Source organism: Cricetulus griseus, chromosome 5, assembly GCF_003668045.3.
Source record: "Cricetulus griseus strain 17A/GY chromosome 5, alternate assembly CriGri-PICRH-1.0, whole genome shotgun sequence".
In the NCBI taxonomy this organism is placed as follows: domain Eukaryota; kingdom Metazoa; phylum Chordata; class Mammalia; order Rodentia; family Cricetidae; genus Cricetulus; species Cricetulus griseus.
In genome coordinates, this window is record NC_048598.1 from 163158428 (window position 1) to 163181326 (window position 22899).

Sequence of the window (22899 nt, forward strand, 5' to 3'; positions counted from 1 at the left end):
AGTTCTGATAGGTTTGCCTTTGTATGTTACTTGACCTATTTCCTTTGATGCCCTTAATATTCTTCTCTTTATTCTATACATTTGGGGTTTTGATTATTATGTGGCAAGGAGACATTTTTGTGGTCCAGTCTCTTTGGTGTTCTGTAGGTTTCTTGTACTTTCATTGGCATGTCTTTCTTTAGGTTGGAAAAGTGTTCTTCTATGATTTTGTTGAATATGTTTTCTGCACCTTTTCGTTAGGTTTCTTCACCTTCTTCTATACCTATTATCCTTAGGTTTGGTCTTTTCACGGTGTCCCATATTACCTGGATATTTTATGTTAGATATTTGTTGGGCTTAAGATTTTCTTTGGTTGATGAGTCTATTTCTCCTAGCATATCTTCATTGCCTGAGAGTCTCTCTTTCATCTCTTGTATTCTGTTGGTTATACTTTCATCTGTAGTTCCTGATTGTTTACCCAGTTTTTCTATTCCCCCAGATTGTGCTTTCTTTATTGTCTCTATTTCAGTTTTTAGGTCTTGAACTGTTTCCCTAAGAGATTTGTGGATTTCTTGTATTTTTGGGCTGTTGTTTCTTCCATGTCTTTAAGGGATTTTCTCATATCTTTTTTGAGGTCCTCTATCATTTTCATGAAGTTGTTTTTAGGTTCATTCTCTTATGCTTCATCTGCCTTGTCTTGCTGGTGTAGAGTCCCTAGACTCTGGCGGTGCCATATTGGTTTTTCTGTTGTTGAATGTGTTTATGTATTGTGATCTTCAAATCCCTTATTCTGATGGGTATAGAAAGAGTAGAAACTCTTCTGGTGGGTATGGGACCATGGTTCCCTTCAGGTGGGTGTTAACAGGTCCAATACTCTGATGTCTCTCCTCTTCCTGTGAATGGATGCAGAACTGCTAAGGGAGCCTTGCCAGTCTGGGTAGGCTGGATCCCACCGAATTGAGAACCACAGTGTGCAGTCACAGGCCTCAGGTGTCTCTGAGTAGGGCAGTGGAAGGAGGGCCAGAAACAGTCTCAAGCTTATCTAGTCCCGTGGATGGAGTAAGGGACTAGGACCCTGCAGACTCTGGATGGGCTGGATCCTGCCAGGATGGGATCCTCAGCAGTGCACAGTCCCAGGTCTCAGGAATCTCCAAGCTAGGCAGAGGAAGGTCTAATACTAATCTTAATGCATGGAATCAAAGCAAATGGAGCAACAGCAAAATGGGCATAAGACAAATGTGAGATAACAGCCAGGCTCAGGTCTGGTGATCAATCCAAAGACGATCTTTAATGAGTGAAAGAGCTCAATCCTGTGTATTAGTCTAATGATGTACATCAGCTAGGATATGCCTCTAATCTGACCTAGTGTAGAGAAAGACGCTGGAATTTGGCCTACAAATATATTTGGTGCTATTGAAAGCTAATGTATCATTCTTCCGTCCCTTCTCTCTGGTCACTGTCTACTGTGTCCAGAATTATGTTAGTTGCATGCAGATCTCCCACTTTTAACAAATGCAGTCTTGCACAACAAAATTGTAAATGCATAAGGTACTGTACAGTTGTTTACTTCTCATTATGTATCATGCTTTTATATATTGTGTCCAGTTGGTTTTGGAGTTATCTTTGAAAAGATTGAATATCAGAGATTATTATTTTTAGCTAAATAAAATTAATTTTCAAAACTGAAGCTGCAAGTTTCAAAATAAGGTGTAAAAGCCATTTTAGTTTTATTCATCATATTTAAATTGAACATATTAAGATGAAGAACTATAGAAAAGGAAGCCTAATTATGAATAGCATTTGGGATAACTAAGAATATAACAGGGCAATAAAAATTCTTTAAAATATTTTGCTTGAACTGCAATCAAATTTAATCAGTTTGGCATTAATTAAGCTCTAATAACATACTTCAGTATCTTTTCTAAGTAGTGTGATCCATTTCCCCTTCATCCAGTTCGAATTGTGCACATTATGGTGTCATCATCATTTTAAAACATACTGAGAAAATGACAGAGCTGTAAAATTAAAATAAATGATTAATGATATTTTTTTCATGTTTTATACTAATAGGTATTACTAGGCTTTTAAATTAATAGAGCTGTCAAGCAATGAACCAAAATGGAAATTATATATTCCAGAAACACCTAAAGATGACACTGTGGAATATTTTAAATCTTAATTAGGAGGTGCAATTGTTTTGTCCCCTGTAACCACTGTAAATTAATTGGAAATTAGTCACAAACAGTTCCTTTTTCTCTTTAACAACATGAAATGAAGAGACTGGAGCTTTATACACTACCAATCTTGTTTGGGGCCAGAATGCACATGCACACAGCCAGTAAATTGCATTGTCAATTACAAAAAAAAAACCCAACTGTTGTGAAATTAGGAAAAATTAGGTACAGGTAAACAGAACTAATTAATGTGCAAGTAACAAGGGAACACATAAAATAATGCCCAGCTCAACACTAGCTTGTCAGTCTTTGGAAAAAATTAAAGTTTAGAAATGTAAATTTATGCAAAGTATTTACCAATTAAGAAACAGGTAAAGGATGCATACACTGTGTTTTATCTAACCAGGCTTCCAGCATTATTTCTAGTCACACCTTAGACTATGTCATGCATCCAAAGAAGCAGCACTTTGCTTACTCAAGTGTATTTCATGTTAATTTTATATCCCTCCAAATACGAAGAATGGTGCTCATTAAACAACAAAATGTAGTTTTCCTTCAGTAGGGAGTTGTCACTTTTCTATATTTAAATATTAGGCCCAATGTCATTTATTTTGTGGCTTTGTTATTTATTTATTTACATATTTATTTCATTCCTTGAAAGTTTCATAAATGTACATAATGATTTTTCACTCCATCATCCTGCCTCATGCTCCTTCTTCCTGCTGAAAGCCTTTTTCCTGGCAAGTCTCTCTTTTACTTTCTTTTCCTGTGCGTGCGTGCGTGCGTGCGTGCGTGCGTGCGTGCGTGTGTGTGTGTGTCCCCTACTGAGTTCAACTAAGATTATTTACATAGGCATTCATGGGAAGTTTATTTCCTGGGCTATCAGCAATATCCCATGTATCAGTGGCTACACCGTTGGAGAAAGTGGCTTCTCTTCCTCCAATCACTATTAAACATCAGTATTCAGAGAAATGTGTATAGGCCAAATTATAAGCACAGCAAAAATATTCACTATTTGCGTATTTCTACTTGTAAGTTATGGATTACTCGTTTTCATTCATAACTAAAAATACATTTGCTCCTTGCTGGATCCCTTCCATACCCCTCTAAAGTAAACCATTAGAACAGTACAAGATTTTTTTAAAACTGGTGTCTGTCAACCCATGGAGTGCTAAGTTACAGTAGCTATGTAACTTCAATGAGAAAATAATATTCATATCAAACTCCCCAAACACTAGTTACTAGATAAATCAACTTGGTGCTTCAAACATGGCTTAATAATATTTAAAGTTAATCAATTTTGTATAAGGGCCTGAATAGATTCAAGTTAGGGAAAATTATTCATAATTTTCACATTGTTAATCTAGTCTGAATAAATTCTGATCGAATTGTTCACATGATTATTAAACATATTCTGTATTATGGTGTCATACTTTCATTTTCTGCAAATTCTAATAAAAATCAATGAAAGTTACGGTCTGTTTTTCTGTAACACTCTGGCCAAATCTTAAGCCAATGTCCGACTTTGTCCCATCATACGATCCTCTGGGTTTATCTCTTCTTTCCAATTCCATCTAAGATTATGGCAAAGTTACTTTAAATATAAAACAGAAAGAAGTCAGGCATGGTGGCTCAAACCTCTCAGCCTAGCACTCAGGTAGGCTGGTCTCTGTGAGTTCAAGGTCACCCTGGTTCTACAGAGTTGCAGAACAGTCAAGGCTATAGAAAGAGATCCAGTCTCACAAAACAAAAACCAAAACCTCAAACAAAATTCAAGTAAAAAGTAACAAAACAAACAGTAAACAAACATTCCTTACCCACAAAAAACCCCACCACCACCAGCAAAAAACAAGAAATTTCAAGTGCATTAAATGCAATCCTAAACTTACATCTTAGAATCATTGTTTCTTTCTTTGTTTTCCTAAATGCAATCAGTAATAATCTCAACAACACTTCAGTATTCCATTGAGCTGGGTAGTAATTGGTATTAGTAAGAAGCTTAAGTAGCTCTGAAATGCAGAGTCCATGGAAACAACAGAAGATGGAACTCTGTGCTTTAGAATGCCTTCGTGTTTCTTCCACTGGGATGTGGAAAGACATTAACTTCCTAAGTAGTCTTTTCCTCCCTCCTCACAGAAATTCCATAAAACATTGCTTTCAAGGAGTGAAAAGTATTTTTAACTTCTGACTGCATGCAATTTCTGCTAAAGTGCAAGAAAAGTTGACTATTTCAGTTGCAGATGCCAGCTTCCTCAAAATAACATTTAAAATAGTGAAACCTAGAATGGTTTTTAAATAAAAACTGATGGAAAGAAGTTGTTAACAAAATGGCCGTTATTCTGTCAAGCAGAGTGGCAGCGTCTTAGAATTTCGAATTAATCTATAGTCCTCAGGCTTAGGGCTCAATGACTCACATAGTAAATACAAGGAGACACAAATGCTGTGCTGGAGGGGAGAGGAAATTAGGAGAAAGAGAAGGGGAAAAGAGGAGGGGGAGGAGGACATGACAGAGCAGGAAGATCAAGTCAGGGGAAGAATATAGGATAGCAAGAAAAGAGATACCCTAATAGAGGGAGCCTTTATAGGCTTAAAGAGAAATCTGACACTAGGGAAGTGTCCAGAGATCTACAAGGTTGACACCAACTAACAATCTAAACAATTGTGAAGAAACTACATTATATGCCCTTCTTTGATAATGAGATGGATGACTACCTTATATGCCATCCTAAAACCTTTAGCCAGGTGCTGATGGAAGAAGAAGCAGACACCCACAGCTAAACAATGAGGTGAACTCTGGAATCCAGTTGCAGAGAGGGAGGAGTGATGAGCAAAGGGGTCAAGACCAGGCTGGAGAAACCCACAGAAACATCTGACCTGAACAAAGGGGAGCTCATGAACCCCAGACTGATAGCTGGGAAACCATCAAGGGACTGTTCTAGACCTCCTGAATGAGGATGTCATTTCGGAAGTCTGGTTAATTTATGGGGCCTCTGGTAGTGGATCACTATTTATCCCTAATACACGAATGGACTTTGGGAGCCCACTTCACATAGAGGGATACTCTCTCAGCCTAGACACATGGGGGAAGGTCTAGGCCCTGCTCCAAATGATATGACAGACTATGAAGATTCCCCGTGGAATGCCTCGCCCTCCCTTGGGAGCAGAAATGGGATGGAATAAGGAGGTCTGTGGTGGGCATAGGAGGAGGGGAGGGAGAGGTAACTGGGATTGACAAGTAAAACAATCTTGTTTCTAATTTAAATTTAAAAAAAGGAAAAAAAATATGGGGGAAGGGACAAATCTAGCTATGTGTTTATTGCTCAAAATTGTTTCATTCTCTCGTAATTCTTTCCAGGTATTGTAATTTTGGCTGAAGTAGCTTCTTGGTGGAAACTGCTCTAAGTTGGATTTGACTTTATGAATGATGTTGCTTCTTAAAACAAACAAAAAGCCTAAAGAGCTAGGAATGTGACTCACTTCATACAGTACTTGCTTAGGATTCCTGAAACCCTGGGCTTGATGCCCCACACTGCATAAAACTGGACTTAGTAGCACACTCCTGGACTCTCAGCTACTGAGTGGTAGAGAAGAAGAAATACAAATTCAAGGTCAGTCTTAGCTACACACAGTTGAAAACAAGTCTGACTGTGGTTATGTAACACCTTGTAGTAGTAAGAAGAAAAAAAGGCACAAAGCAATACAAGCAAACAAAACAAAAAGAAAACAGGTACTATTATATTTTCCAGTATAATATCTGAAATGCCTATTTACATGATATTCCCAAATAGAGAGTAATTTTGTTCCTTTCAATTCTGCACGGGCCTTTGAGAAAGTCATTAAAACAACCCCTTCTTAAACTGGCACTATCAACAACCTGGTCAGGGCAAAAAATATGCATCAGGAAATCTTCCTGGACTGACTGGCTGTTGAACAGCCACATTTCTTCTTTCCTTGTAACCCATATTCAGAAAATTCCAAAGCCTGCTATTGTCTTCTCTGAACCTTCTATCCTTTGTAAACAAATGTAAAGAACAGATGACAAGCGTAGCTGTGGGAAATAGGTTGGGAAGTGTCCATAATTCTTCTCAACATCTTGGATAGCACTTAGTCTGAACTCCATAGTCTAAATGTCACCTTCACTCTCTGCTGTCCAAATAGTCATGTAAATGTTTCCATATAAAAAGCAATCTCTAAAGAAAAATTCTATGTGCTTACTCACTTCATTACTGATAAACAGAAAAGCCTGGGATGTTAATGTTATCTTTATAGGTAAGTGAGAGAGTTCAAGCTGTTATGGTCAATTATTTTCACTCAAACAACAGGTAGACGCTGTCTTACATTGCCTAAATACAGGGCTAACGTGTGAGAAAAATGAATGAAAATTTTCAATGTGTAAGATCTTTAACAGTCAAGTATTAGGGCATTTCTAAGATTTGTTTAGTGGTTTTGAAAGATCTGGAAGTGGAAAATATACTGTGAAAGTTCCAAGACAGCAGATGGACATTTGTGGATGATAATATGCTGACATGATGGAGGGAATTCAAACAGATCTTAAAACAGCCCAAGGCAATAAAACCTGATGCAGAGGGGCAGGGTCTCTCCTTAAGTAAAAATTGACTCTGAGGCACTATCCTATCACTGAAGTACTGCAGACCATGGGCAAACAGCTTGAAGCAGCTCTCAGAGAGGCTGAAAAAAACAGCCAGACTGATGAGGGGAAAAATTCAGAGCATGAAGTGGACCAAATTAAGCACAAGGTTTGTGAATCCCACCCCATCTTTCTTGTACTTCCTGGCTTGCATTTAAAGACAACTATTTTATTTATAGAAGTGCATACCAAGTACATACAGAAAGGCCAAAGAGAAATCAGATTTTTCTTGTTCCAGGAGTAGGAAACAAGGACCCTTTACATTAGAGAGTAGTCAAGAGATTACTGCTTCCCCACATTCTGATGCCTTCCATCCTGTCCCCTTGTCAATTGCATGACAGAGAGGGTGCCTAAATCTCAGGAGAGGAGAAACCTCCTCTGATAGAGAAATTATGACCTCAAAAGAACAAAGAAGTTCCCCATTTGCCAGACTCCCCAAATCTTCAGAGTAAGCACCATTTTAATTATCCTGCATGCTTTTCAAAGTTCTGCATGTTTATTTTCTAAAGATAGAGAAAAAGAATGCATGGAGTTGGAAGGATGGATGGGTGAGAAGGTAGGGAGGATTTGAGAAGTAATGAGGGAGGTAAAACGATGGTCAGAATACACACACAAGGTTGATCCAGGAAACTAAAACCTTAGGTTTATAGATAGAAAGCAACTCAAGAGCCCTAAGAGTCAAATGTGACAGGAAAAAAAAGGAGAGAGGATGATCTGAGGAAACTATTCCATGAACGTATGTGGAACACTGGGCTGAACGATACTCCCTCAAGAATCAAAGACTAAAATCCCCCAGTACCAGGCTTGAGACTCCTCCTCCAAGGCAGGAAAGCTATGAAATCTTGCATAGCACCTTCTGGTGTTATAAAAAGCTAGACCTCAGAGAGGAGACTTTCAGGTCAGACCAAGCTCAAAGTGACTGAGTCCTATGTTCAAAGTGTGTAGTGTCATCAGCAACAGGTACTTTCTTTCACCTTCTGGGAGGCAACCAATAATTACAGCAATAGCCTATATAGTGTTTTAGGGGTCTTCTGAGTTATGCTGGTCAACAACTCAGAAGGAGGATTCTCAAGTCTGGTACTGGATAGATGAGCAAAGGAGTCAAGACCATGCAGGAGAAACCTACAGAATCAGCTGACCTGACCTAGTAAGAGCACACAGATCCAACTCATAAAGCTGGAGAACCAAGTGAACTGAACAAATCTCTCTGAATATGGATGCCAGTTAGGAGGCCTGTGCAGGCTATGGGATCTCTAACAGTGGAAGCAGTGTTTATCCCTAGTGCACAAATGGACTTTGGGAGTCCATTCACTATGGAAGGATACTACTTCAACCCAGATACATGGAGGAGGGCCTAGGCCCTCCCCCAAATGATGTGACAGACTTTGATGATCCCCCAAGGAAGGTGAAGCATGGGAAGGGGGCATGGGAAGATAGGAGGAAGAGGGAACAGGACAGGGGTATTGATATGTAAAATGACTGTTTCTAAATAAAAATGTGTACTAAGGAGCCCCCCCTGCAAGAAGAAAACCTAGTTAGCTACAGGTAGTTAATGAGATCATGTTTCTTAGAGGAGAGCCTACTACTGTACTTTCCTAATTGCATTCTAAATAATTATCATCATACCCACAAAAAATGTAGCTTTCACCCCTCATTAAAGAAACTTCCCTTTACAGCAGACAGAGCCCATTATAGAAAACTACCACTGGACACTAAGCAGATATCAACTGGTTGTGGGTTGGTTAACATCAATGGATATATATATATATCCTCCTACAACCAAGGCTCAGGAAATGTGTTAGAAGATAAGGCAGAAATAACAGGAAAGCCACACTAACATGGCTGCCTAAACAAGACCTGCATGATGACACAATCAATAATGCTAGTGTAGAAGGGAAACATTACACAGTGCCTTTCCCTTACACAAAGAACTACAGACAACTAATGACTTCTTAGAGAGGAATGATTAATCTTTCCCAGGCATGAGTACCTTAGTTAGTTATCCAATACCATGTAGCCTGCCCTGAACTCAGACACACACAAGCAACACTGAATGGACCCAGCAGGTCATATTTATATATTTGTGTGTATATGTGTAACAATAATAGTGAAATAAAAAGAGAACATGAATTTGAAAGGGAGTAGGAGGAGCATGGGAAGGGATGGAGAGAGAAAAGGGAAGGGGTGATATAATTACATATTAATAAAATTTATTTAAATGTATGTGGATTTCCTGTGTTAACCCTTGTGCATGGACTGACTTTCAAGGACATAGTGATGTTTAACAAGAGAAAGGAAAACAGTGATATCTCGAGAGGACTACAGGTCTTTCACATACAAGAAGAAACCAGAACAATAATGTAAAGACTGAAAACTGAATTGGTTTTGTAAACAGAGAACACAGACTAACATTTGTGACTTTGTCAGTTCCCTGTTAAAGTAAGAATAATGACAACAAACCAATATTCCCCATAGGAATTTAACAAAAGCAGATTACAACAACAGCAAAAACTCATACCATGATGTTTCAGGAAAACCTTAAAAAAGCCACAGGAAAAACTCAGCCAGTGACTCAAACTCTGAAATGATATAGATATTAATTTTCTTTTTTTTTCTTTTGGAGACAGGGTTTCTCTGTATAGCTTTGGAGCCTATCCTGGCACTCGCTCTGGAGACCAGGCTGGCCATGAACTCACAGAGTTCTGCCTGCCTCTGCCTCCTGAGTCCTGGGATTAAAGATGTGCGCCACCAATGCCCGGCAGATATTAATTTTCTTAAGCAAAGATTTACCAGCTATAATACTTATGTTCTAAGGAGCAGCAGAAAAACTTGTCAAAGAATACTAAGATAGCAATCAAGTGAGACTGTCTTTTGTTTCTGTTGTTGTGTGATCATTTCTCATGTTGCCATTATTGGCTTTGAAATTGCTGTAGTGTCAAGATGATCTTGAGTTCCTGATCTTCCTGCCTCTACCACCCAAAATGATGGGATTATGGGTGTGTCACTCTTCAATTGAAATTTTATAACTCAAAACTACTATGATCAAAACAAAAACATTAATTGGAAAGGGTCAAGAGAAGAAATAAAACAATCTGTGAAGTCAAATTAGATGAATATGTATCATTCAATTGTAATAGTAGCAAGAAAAAAAATGAGAAAATGTATAAATAGACTGGGAAACATGAGATGATATTCTTATATACATACCATTGAAGTTATGGAAGAAAAAGACTAGGAAAAAAATCAAGAATTAAAGAAATATGGGCTAAAAACATGGAGCCATTACATAATGTATATTATAATTATAATAATATAAATTTACAGATTCTCAAAACTAGTGAAACTGGAACAGGGTATGCTCAAAAAACCCACAACTGGATTTCTCAATATCAAACTTCTGAGAACCAGACAAAGAAGAAAATCGTGAAAGCTGCTCCCTAGAAACTTCGGTCTCACCATCCTAGACAACTAAATAGGAATCGTAAGTCAATGGTGTTGGTACACATACAGACATGCACTATAGAGTGTGAGTCTTTGGAGACCTCATCATCGAGGCTCGGGAATAGAAAGAATCAAGCAAATATTTCAGACAGATGGGAAGTAAAACAGATTCCTAAGAACATTGCCTTTAAGCTTGGCATAGAAGGGCTAAGAGTTTGCTTGTGAATCCTAGTATATTAGTATTTGAATCCCTCCAGCATCCAGGAAACTTTGTATAAAACCTGTAAAAGTACACATATTTGGTCATATTGGCATATGCCTTTAATCATAGCACTTGGGATTCAAACACAAGTAGCTCTCTGTAAGCTTGAGGCCAGGCTGGTCTACATATCCAGTTCCAAGCCATCCAGAACTATCAGGTGATACTCTGAAAACAAAAACATATGTACTTATAGGATCAAACAATTCAAACCAGGCATGGTGGATCATAATTTTAATTCCAGAACTCAGGAGATACAGCCAGGAAAATCTCTGTGAGTTAAAGGCCAGCTTGGTTACACATTGAGTTTCCAGACAGCTACGGCTATGTAGAGAGACCCTGTCTCAAAGTAAAATCATCATCCTCATCATCATGATAATTAATATGAAAATAATTACAATATAATACACTATATTATATTGATATTAATTAAAGCATAATAACAAACTACAGTCAATGAAATGTGTGGGTATTGTGATTGGCAAGGCAATGAGGCTCCACTTTCAGTGTATGGAGAGCAAACCTTTTGCTTTAGCAACAGCCTTGGTTGTTTGGGGATTCCCATGGGACCACCCTGGCCAACAACTCAATTGAATGCAACCTAGTCCCACTACTAGAAGTCTCACCTGGCTACAAGTGATGACCAGTTCAGAAGCCGTATGCCTCATTAATAGGAGTCCTCATTAGGATCACCTCTATAAATTCTAGGAAATTTCTGCTGTACTAGGTTTCTAAACCATTACACAAATGTTCCCCCAATCCATCAGTCTTTCCCTGCTCTCTCTCACTGCATCCCATCTCTCCCTATCCCTGATCACCCCACCCTTGATTCTTCACTCCATTCCCACCATTACCAAGCCCATCTGTAAAATCTATTCCATTATTCTTTGCTAGGAAGGTATCTGCATCCTCCCTAGATTTCTCCTCTTCCTCTCAACTCCATGGTTCTATGGATTGCACTGTGGTTACCATTTATTTAATGGTTAATATCCACTTATAAGTGAATAAGTACCATATTTGTTTTTCTGGGATACCTCACTCAAGATGATTTTTTTCTGCTTCTATCCATTTACCTTCAACTTTCAAGACATCATATTTTAACAGCTGAGTAATAGTTCCTGTGTAATGCATCACAATTTCTTTATATATTCTTCTGTTAAGGGACATCTATGTTATTACAGTTAACAGCTACTATGAATAAAGCCACAGCAAACATGATTGAACAAGTTTTCTTGTGTATATATGCCCAAGAATGGAATAACTAGGTCTTGAAGTAGATTGATTCCCAACTTTCTGAGGAACCACCCTATTGATTTCCATAGTAGCTGTACAAGTTTGCACTTCCACCAAGCAAATGTTCTGTTCTCCTTGCTGCACATCTTAACCAGCATGAGCTGTCACTTGTGTTATTGATCCTAGCCATTCTAACAGGTATAGTTTTGATGTGCATTTCCACAATGATAGAGGATACTGAAAATGTTAAAAGTGTTTGTAGGTTATTGGGATTCCTCTATTGAGAATTCTTTGCTTAGATTTGTTCCCTATTTTTAATTGGATTATTTGTTTTTTGATATCTAATGTCTTTATATATTTTAGTGGGAAGGTATGCTACAGGCTACTTAAAGAGAAACATGGACACACCCACAAAACCTTATAATATGTTAGGAAAATGGTGGCATAGAACTTGTGTGAGTAACAAACCACTGTCTGATTTGATTTAAAGCCCACTCCATGAGAAGAAATCCAACCTGACACTGCTTGGATTACTCTTGTGTAACCAAGAACAAGAGACTAAATAGTTCAGAGACATTGGGTAAAACCGAACATTAATGGTCTGAAAAAAAAAAAAAAACACAAGAATCTTAATGATACTCTGTGGTACTCTTAGATCAGTGCCTTATCCAGTCATCATCAGAGAGGCTTCCTCCAGCAACAGATGGGATCAGATGCAGAGAGAGACCCGAAATCAGACATTATGTGTGAGAGAGTCTAAATTGGAGGTTTACATAAAATCCCTCCTTGCAGTGCTTAGGAAATCCTGTAGAAGATGAGGTAGAAAGAGCAAGAGGAGATTGGGGACACCAGGAGAACAATGCCCTCTGAATCAATGAAACTAGGTGCGTATGAACTCACAGGGACTGAAGTAGCAAACACAGAGCCTAAATGGGTGTACACCAGGTCCTCTGCATATATATTATAGCTATTAGCTTAGTATTTTTATGGGACATTTGACAGTGAGAATGAGAGGGTCTGACACATGTGCCTACTCATGGGACTCTTTTTCTCCTCTTGGGTTGCCATGGCCAACTTCGATATGATAGTTTTTAATTCCTATTGTATTTTATTTTTCATGTTTGGCTGTTATCTCTTAGAAACCTGTTTTTTCTAATGAGACACAGAAAAAGAGTGGATTGGAGGTAAGGGACTGAGGGGAGCTGGGAGGTCTAGAGGGAAGGAAGAGTATAGTCAGGTTATATTGGATAAGAAAGGAATCTATTTTCCTTTTCGTTTTTGTTTTTTATTTTTTATATATTTGAATTACAAAAAAGATTGAATTACATGACAGTACTTTCTAGAGAAGTTTGATAGCAAAGTCTAAGGAGTCAGTGGCAACTGAAATGGCAAACAGTGCTAAGAAAGGAATATAGTTTTCATATAAGAGAAAAGCATCTCATGGAGTTGCCTGCACAGTGGAAATGGAGGCAGCAGGCTTGCCTGAAGAACATCAAGGCTCAAGTCTCAGGCAAGGCTACTCCAGGGTTAGCAGAGATTGTCAGATCAATAAGTCCAGGGTACTCCACAGGCTGAAAGCATTTAACATTGGATACCAAAATGGAACTAGCAAGTTCTAGTGAAGGATTATAGAAGAGCTAGGGAGAGCATATTCACACAAGTGCATCTTAGAATTCAACTTCATGGTATCTACCAGTCTGCTGAACATTTATATTTTAACTGTGGTCATTTTACCACTTAATTATGCTTTCTGCTTCCAGCAATATGAAAGAAAGTTTCAGGAATCTTCTTGTCCTTAGTCACAGATCTAATATTAAAATTCCATGGGCATAATGCTTCAAGAAGGTGGTACAGGTAATGATTAATACACTGACACCAGCTACCAGGATTACAAGTCATTGACAGAATACAGCCTCCATGATATGTCCAATAAATACACAACTAATAACACAGAAGTAGCCAGAGAAGTTTAGTTATACAAAAACAGGAAACAGAAGGATGTAATCTTTGGCGATTGGGAAAGATTCTTTCTATGCTACATTCAAACTCTTTGCTTTGAGAATATAATGAATAAAGATAACTCAAAATAACTTTTACATGTATTTAGATATGAAAAATATGTGAATGAATTGCTAGCCAAACTACATTATGTTCAGTGAAAGATTTAGTAGAAAGCATGTTTTAAAATGCTATACTACCCCCAAGAAGTATTTAAGAAATTTATAAATTCAAAATGTACTTGGTATTGGCAACCAAATTATTCAGGAGGAGTAGTTCTGCATTCTGAGAGCTTAGTGAGTATCACAATGATGGTCCAGGACTTCTGAGAACTTATGTCTTCCAGGGAGGGGAAATGACTGTACTTTCAATGTGATATGGTAGGTGCTATCACAGGCAGTGGACATGGGACTGAGCTGCAGGTTAGTGGGGTGAAAGAGTGGACAGGAATGGCAGTGCCCCTTGGGAGAAAAGGAAAAACAATTTTGCAGAATCATGGGAAGTACATGGAAATACACAGAGGGAGAAGTAGAAGAAGAAACTGTTAAAACAGCAAGCTTGACCTGTGTTCACACAGAGAACCATGAAAGGACTCAAAGTAGGAAGTACTACTGTGGAATTTTAGTTCACAGTGACTATGCTAAAGGCAAACAGCAAGGCAAATTAAAAGGGAACAATAGGGAGACTTGAAGATATGTAGTCCTTTTTCAGAATCCAGATATGTAATGGGGCAAGTCTAGGATGGTGGTGGTAGTGTTGGAGACATAGACAAAGATTGTAGAAATTAATAATGCAATTAAGTGGTAATCTTTAATGGCTTGGGGGACAAGGACAATGGGGGAGTAATGTTCAATGCTCAAAGTAATATGGAGAAGCACAAGAATCCTCTGTGTTTGTAAGGGAGATCATGAAGGAAAGCGCATGTGTGGTGTATTTTGGAGATACTACAGTTAAGGTTCTTGAAACTTTGTAGTCACCTTTTACTTTACAAAACTTCGTGAGTAGTTCATCAACTGAAAAAGTAGGGAATGTTGGGTGTACACATAAGGAATGAAATCTGATGTGGTCTGTGCCCTGCCCTATTGTACTGTCATATTCTGTCTTCCTCCACCTTTCAGGTAGCAGTTTGTATTACATGAATGTATGTTAATAAAGTCAGTCTGTTCTATGTGCTCAGGAGGAAGAAGTTAGAAAATAGAGGCCCTAGAGTTCACCCTACAGACAGCTCTTCCAAACCATGCATGTCAATGTGTATTCCAGAATCAATAGTCTCCTAGTTTAAATATGTTTATTAAAATAATGAAGTAGCTACTAGGGAAAAAATCCACTCAGTGTTGTGAGTACTGATATTCTGTGATAACAGGGACATTTGAAAAACATCTGTTGATTATTTTTAGTGGGAGAACTTAGAAAGTCATGAAAGGAATTGTAGAGTATGAATTTAAGCCTCTTTAGTCTTTGCTTTTCTTGATATTTGTGATGAGGCCTGATAAAATTTATAAATAAGCATTACTTTGTTTTTTCTTGACATTACCATTTTCATTCATATAAATAATAGAACCCATTTTAATGCTTTCAACTTCTGTGTCATGAAAATGGCTTACACTGTTATGCAACCACCACTACAATCCATTTCAAGAATCCATATTATCTTGAATTTTCAAAAATAGTATTAGTTGATTTAAGAGTCAAGACATGCATTTTTTGCCCTTCTCCACTGTCTATTCAATTCGAAAGAAGCCTTCTGGTTTCCTCTAAAATTATAACTAGAGAAACTCCTTCATAAATCGAATATCAGCTTATGGATATTTAAATTTAGCAAAGAATTTTAACATTCTACAAATTCTTATGTTCTGTAAGAAAAAATGTGCTATTTTATTGAAGGAAAAACCCCCTCTCTCTAGTTAAACTATACCACTGCTAAGAATATTAATATTCTCTTCAGTTAAAATAAAATTTAAAGTTCAAAGCCTCAATTTTTCTTTCTAGGAAAAGTAGGATGTTGTAGAATTCAAATTAAGAAATAATAAGTCATAGTGTAGTATATTTCTTGACTCACTGAAGATTATGATACATTTTAAATGAATAAGCATATTTTTAAGAAAATGAATTTAAATTATATAAAAGTATTAATTTATAAATTGTAGATTACAATAATTAATTGGTAAAGTGGGTATCTTGCTACTAACTGGAAGAAAAAACTAAAATCAGTGTCGAACGTACCTATTTTAAATAGGTTAAACCTATCTAAAACTTCAATTAAATGTCCATAGACATAGTCCTTCCAGAAGTGGAAAAATGGCGGCTAGTAATTTATCCAAGGCCTTGCCCAAGAAAGCTCTCAAGGTACCCTGGACTTTGTCAGCTTGGGATGACAGTGGGATCAATGAAAATGAATGCAGCCCCCATGCAGCCCCCTGCATGGGCTTTAGTTACTACTCTGCTTTGTGTTAGCTGTGAGAATAAGAAAAAAAAATTAGCTTTCTCTACTTCAGTGTGTTGATTTCATAAAATGGAGCTAATGTGATCTGTGTGTGTGTGTGTGTGTGTGTGTGTGTGTGTGTGTGTGTGTGTGTGTGTGTGTGAACTGCATGTCAAAACAAAACAAGCATTTTGATATCTGCACATGTGAAGATCTTAATAAGTATAAAGCATTAGCACTGCCTTTACTCAAGACCGCTGAAGCATCTGAAAGAATGCAGGCCATTGAAGGAATGCTTTTGATTCCACTCTTTTTGTTTTATTTTTACAGATTCTCTTATGATTATAGCTGAACAACAATGGTCTTCTATTAAAGACAAGAGTACTAGTGACCATTGCCATCCTATGTCATAAAACAATCAATACAACGAATACAAGTTCACTACAATTCCTACTATAACCATCACAACCACTATTACTTTCTCTGGTGTTATGAGCATGGTCACATCCATAACATCATCACCATTATCATCATTTCTGTTACTGCTACCACCAGCAATGGAAACATCACTACCATCCCTAGCAGTACAATTACTGCCACCAATAGTGTACTGGCCAGTTTTATGTCAACTAGACACAAGCTAGCATCATCAGAGAGGAAGGAGCCTCAATTGAGAAAATGTCTCCACAATGTAAAACTGTAGGCATTTCCTTAATGAGGGGCTGATGGTAGAGGGCCCAGCACATTGTGAGCTGGTGTATCTAGGTCTATAAGAAAGCAGCTTGATAAAACCATGATGAGTTACTGTCTTGATTTTCCTCAGTGGGCTGTGATTTGGGATATGTAAGCCAAGTAAACTATTTCCTTCCCCAGTTGCTTTTGGTCATGCCTCATCACAATAGTAACCCTAACTGAGACAACTGGCAACTCTCACAATGACAATACTTAACATTGGTGAGACTCTAAGTGTGAATGTGGCAATCCCATTCACAGAGTCTAAAGAAAACCAGATGAAGCACAAATACATAAAATCTAGTAAGTGAAAGAAAAATGAAAGGATATTTGTAATTCACAGCAAGAGAGATCAGAAAACATTTGAAAATAACCTGTCTAAGGCTCTGTATCAGATGGAGATAGGAAGCTGCCTATCTACAGCTAGACTTGTAAAAGTAAATCCCAGCCTCTCACCTTATACAAAAACCAATTCTAAATAAACAAAAGAATTTAATCTGAGACCAGAAACTAATAAAAAAGGAAGTAGGGCAAACACTTAGAGAAATAGGCTTAGGGAAGAGCTCTGTGAATAGGACTCTCATCAGGAAATAAATTCAACCATCAATAAACAGAAATTCATGAAATTAAAAAGCTTCTGAATGCCAACAGAATTAGCCAAAGAAATGAAGAGACAGCCTAAAGAATGTAAGACAATTTTTGTTAGCTACATAAGTTACAAGTACTACCATCTAGAATATAAAAAAGAATTAAAGAAAGTTAGACATTAACAAATTCAACATGTTAATGAGATGAACAGACTTTTCTCAAAGATGAAATATTAAGAACTAATAAACTTCAGAAAAAGTGTCCAATCACTGTCTGTCAAATAAATGCAAATCAAAACATTGAGATTCTATCTCACCTCCACCAGAATGGCAATTACCAAGAAAAAAAAATTGTTTTTACTTTATTACTATGAAAATAGTGAACTCTAGTAACTGTAAGAAATGTTTCAGAAACAAGATTTAACTTAAACTACATCAGCAGTTTTTTTCTTCATATGTGACAAGGACCCATAACCAGTTTTCTTATTAGATGCTTGGAAATTAAAAGAATTAAGGAAAGTTTTCTAAGTATTTTGCTTTGTCCTGGAGTTTACAGCTGTTCTTTGGTATCTGCCTGAGTGCAATAGTTTCTCTGCATAAATAAGAGGAAAGAGTGGACTTGCCACATTGCTAGAGAAGACAGGACAAAAGATTAAATTTTGTGGCAACTTAGCCAGAGAAATACATGATACCTGGATAGCAAAGGTAACACTAGCACTGGTAATGATTCCCCACCATTTGGTACTCACAGTGCATGGGGTCTGCATCCATGGCTCTCCATCAATCTGCATTGGCAGTGACTTGCTTGTCCTGTAAAAGAATACTTCACTGTTACTATAATGCTAAAATATTTACTATAAGAAAGTATCTGTAAAGCACAAGACAATAAGTCCAAGGAAGGCAAATGTGATCACTGCTGACCTTTTCTGAAAGGGGGATTTCATTAACTATTAATGAACACTCTGAAAGGTTCCTTGGTCACAAGAATGTTAAAAGCTTCCTGGTAAATGTGGTGACATAAAGAATAATTCTGAATGCCAAAAGAAAATACCAGGGTCTGTGTTCAAAGACAATTTCTGAATTCCTAAAACCAAAGTGACTCCTTGTTGACACATGTATTTATACAAGCACAACCTCATACACACTGCAAGTCTTTCAAAAACATGTTAGATGTCTAAGATTTTCTCAAACCAACACATTCATAAAATAATAACTGTTGTGTGTACACTACAGCTTGTGGTTTCATTTTGGGGTTAAAATGCATTCTATGTTTTTCTATACATGAAATATTACATATAATTCAAACTTCGGAAACTTTGTCATATACTGATTTATATTTTAGGCTTACTAGAACAATGCTGCACTTTAGTCCGCCAGAAAATGTAACTAAATATTACGTCAGTAGTTTTTTTCTTTGGATAATTTTTTCAGTAAATACTTTGATGCTGCAGTAGCTTGAGTGTGAATGAAGACAGGGATGTAGTAAATCTCTCTGTGTGTCAGTTGGTACATCCACATGGTTTAAAATTTAAATATCTCCCTTGAATCTCCTGAGCAAATTGGGAGCATGGGGGAGGGGACAGGGAGCTAAGAGAATGAGAAAGGGAGAAGATGGGGGAGAAGAAGACATGAGGGAGCAGAAAGGTTGAGTCGGGGAAGAACAGAGGAGAGCAAGATAAGAGATACCACAATAGAGGGAGCCATTATAGGTTTAAAGAGAAATCAGGCACTAGGAAAATGTCTAGAGATCTACAAGGATGACACCAACTAACAATCTAAGCAGCAGAGGAGAGGCTACCTTAAATGCCCTCCCCTGATAGTGAAATTGATGACTAACTTATATGCCATCCTAGAGCCTTCATCCAGCAGCTGATAGAAGTAGAAGCAGATACCCACAGCTAAACACTGAACTGAAATGTAATCCAGTTGCAAAGAGGGAGGAGTTATGAGCAAAGGGGTCAAGACCAGCCTGGAGAAACCCACAGAAACAGCTGACCTGAACAAGGGGGAGCTCATTGACCCTAGACTGATAGCTGGGAAACCAGCAAAGACTGATCCAGAACCCCTGAATGTGGGTATCAGTGAGGAGGCCTCAGAAATCTATGGGGCATCTGGTAGTAGATCACTACTTATCCCTAGCATTGGAATGGCTTTTCCACATAGAGGGATACTCTCTCAGCCTAGACATACCAGGGAGGGCCTAGGCCCTATCCCAAAGGATATGACAGACTCTGAGGACCTCTCATGGAAGACTTCACCCTCCCTGGGGATCAGAAAGGGTATGGGATAGGTAGGGTTTCAGCGGGCTGCAGGGGAGGGAGAGGGAGCTGGGATTGACATGTAAAACAATCTTTTCCTAATTCAAATTAAAAAATGGAAAAAAATATCTCCCTTGGACTCATGTGGTATAGATTAGGTCCCAAGCTGCTATCCCCACTTTGGAAACTTTGAAGCTTAGAAGCTTCCGTAGGTGGACCCTCATTGGAAGAAGTTGACCACTGGAAGTAGGTTCTTGGGAATGTGTTGTTCCTAGCCTTTGTCCTCTCTCTGTTTCCTGGCTGACAAGATGCAGTCACCTGCTCTGCCACACAATGCACTGACACATTAGTTCTGAGCTAAATAAACACTCCCTCCTTTAAGATGTTTTCCCCTCATTTTTTTTTGTTAGTTATAAAAATGTAACCCAAACACTAAGGCAGTAAAAGACTAGATTCTATAAAACCCAGTAAGAAGCAGCTGCCAAGCTGTAAAATCAGTTAATTTCCATCATTTTGAAATATGTAAGCTTTAATCATTGATCAGTTGAGACAAAAGTAAGATAGATATCACTGTCAGAAATCCTGCATCCTTTGAGTTAGTCTGGGATTACGTCATGTCAAAACACATTGTCAATTTTAGCAAACACACTACCTGATAACCACAGACGAGCACTGAGCCAGCCGCCGACCAGCACTTTTCAGCCCCGTGTATATTTGGCCCATTTCCATTGCTCCTTCCAAGCCAACAACCTCTAGCAGCTGGTCACTCAGATCTGAAAGAAAATAAAGGCCTGGTCAGTTGCTATGTGGGTGTACACAGTAATCCACTGTATCTTATGGTAGTCCTAAACGACACTGTGAAATGTCTATCTTGAAAATCGAAAGTAATGAAAAATGCAGGACTTTTCTGTAAGTCTTAGTTTAACTAATCCTTTGATGCTCTATAGAAAACTATTTGCTCTCAGTTTATTCTAAAACAAGTGGAAAGAACAAATTCAGAGCCAAATAATACCAAAAAAAAGAAAGAAAGAAGTAAAAACCATACCAGTAGTTCTTAACATCAACAAACTTAATGTTATTCCACATGTATACATGGAAGAGCTATACAGCCCACATCAGACATTTGGCAGCAGATACACATTTCATCACTATAAATAAAGCATACAGATCTACTGTCAGACGTGATTTTGTTAAGTTACTCAAACAAGAAACCCTGGAGATCATGGAATTGAAGCTTTTTCTTTCACAGGTTATCAAGGCTGAGTCTTATTTCATCAAGTGGCTTGAACACAAGGTAACTGTATAGAAGTTCAAGAAATGAGAAAAGTTTCTGGAAACATTTCCCTAAGGTTGAGGAATATATAATCTACAAATATAACATTTGGAAGTAGATGAGATAATTAGCACATTGCAAACATCGTCTTATTCTTCTTAACAGAAACATCAGAAAGGGGCTGGTACCACTTGTTAAAGGTTTGTTTAGTGCATGTCACAGTCTGAAGCACATGTCACAGGATGGACCTCACTGACATATGTCCTAAGCAAACTTAAAGAAGCTCAAAGTTAGAGGACCACTTTTTAAATATTCACACACTAAGGACAGGATATGGACAAAGTGGAACTGACTCACTTTGAAGCACAAACCATGTGCACTGGTTATATGCAAATGAGATACTTAAGAAACAGAGATTTTTTTGCATAAGTTGTACTTTGTAAGGTACAAGCTCTTTTCAAAGGTGTGCACTTGTGCAGAAGGCAGTAGGTGCCCTCCAATTATTTGAGTCTCAGGAGAACATGCCCAACACTTTGACAGTGGACTTGCTCACTTACAGCACACAGAATGCTGAGATCCTGATAGCATACAGAAAGTATGGTGACCACACATGGCCCTTTACTTTTGTGGTGCTCTTAGTTTTGTCTTTTGTTTTCCGGAGACAGGTTCTCAATGTGTCGACATGGCTGACATTGAACTTGATATCTGACGAGTCTGTCTTGCAATACTTGCCTCTGCTGGGCTAAGGCTTATGCTACCTTGCTCAGTGTGGTATTCTTGTAAGGTTTTTGGTAGGTTTTCAGGTGTAAATAATTTTGATACAGTTTTAAGAGCAAAAAAGAAAAAAGAAAGAAAGAAAAAAGAACATTTGGAGGGGTATCACACAGTGGGAAGCCATGGCAATTACACCAGATAAACAAGTGGTAGTTCTGCACTATCAGTGTTGAATTTGGGATAAGCAAATGTGATGTGCAGGATCCATTTTGGACAGGAAGTTTCACTAATTACTAAGGATTGTGTGACAGGTCAGAATTCTGAGATGTTGATGATCCATGTTCAATGGAATTCAACTGTAGTGAGCAGCTCTTGGAGAGGCCCAAAATTTCATTAGCTTCACGATTAGAAAATGTAGCATAAGCTCTCAAAACAGAGTGTCTGGCTAAAACAACATACTTTACACTGAATGATACAAGAATATTATTTTAAAGTTTTTGTGCTGCAGTTGTAGCAGAAAGTGGTCCCAAGTAAAAAGTATTCAGCTACAGAACCAGTGTACCGAGCTACGGCTGGAATTTAAAGCCCTAGAGAATCCATCTTGCTGCTTTCACCCTATTTAGACTTGTTTCTCAGAAGCTATTCTCTGTTTTTAGCTTAAATTTCTGTTGCCAAGAACAGATGGACAAGGAATAGAAACATATTCTTTCAGCTGTAGCCGGCACTCAAATGTGCTTGGCTCTATAGTCTGGGTGCTAATGTTCACATTTCTTAGGTATATGTCAACCAGAAAGTGGCATCGTGGCAGATGCTGAGGGGTCAGGTGTGTGCAAGGTAATAAATATAATGTGCATGACAGTGACAGAGCACATATTTGGGGTTGTGGTTTTGTACCACTCAGTTCCTAAATAGGTTAGATTTTATGTGATTTTTTTCTAATGATCTGAGGCTGGGACTATTCTCCAAGAGAAGCAGTTTCTCACAACAGAGTTGATCTGTGAGCCCTAACTTTTCTATGAATCACTGGGATTTGTCTACACCCACACCATATTGCTAGTGTCTACCACCCTCCTGCTGAGATTTATCTTTGATTTTCTTCTCCATGAAAAAATACCTTGCAAATCAATTCTACTGTTAATAATCAGTAAAGATGATATACCTCATTGAATTCAGGAGACGTA

The 22899-nt window shown here is 37.9% G+C and overlaps 1 protein-coding gene across 6 annotated transcripts in view; it reads right to left on the bottom strand.

The window, feature by feature from the left end:
• Positions 1-22899, bottom strand: part of Dgkb (diacylglycerol kinase beta) — a 649271-nt gene that overhangs the window by 16910 nt on the left and 609462 nt on the right. For all 6 annotated transcript variants that reach the window (XM_035445438.1, XM_035445436.1, XM_035445435.1 and 3 more), the window contains 2 exons: positions 20384-20504; positions 18223-18283 (listed from right to left, as the gene is read on the bottom strand). In XM_035445438.1, the coding sequence (XP_035301329.1) occupies positions 18223-18283; positions 20384-20504 (182 nt within the window). The remainder of the gene's footprint in view (positions 1-18222; positions 18284-20383; positions 20505-22899) is intronic.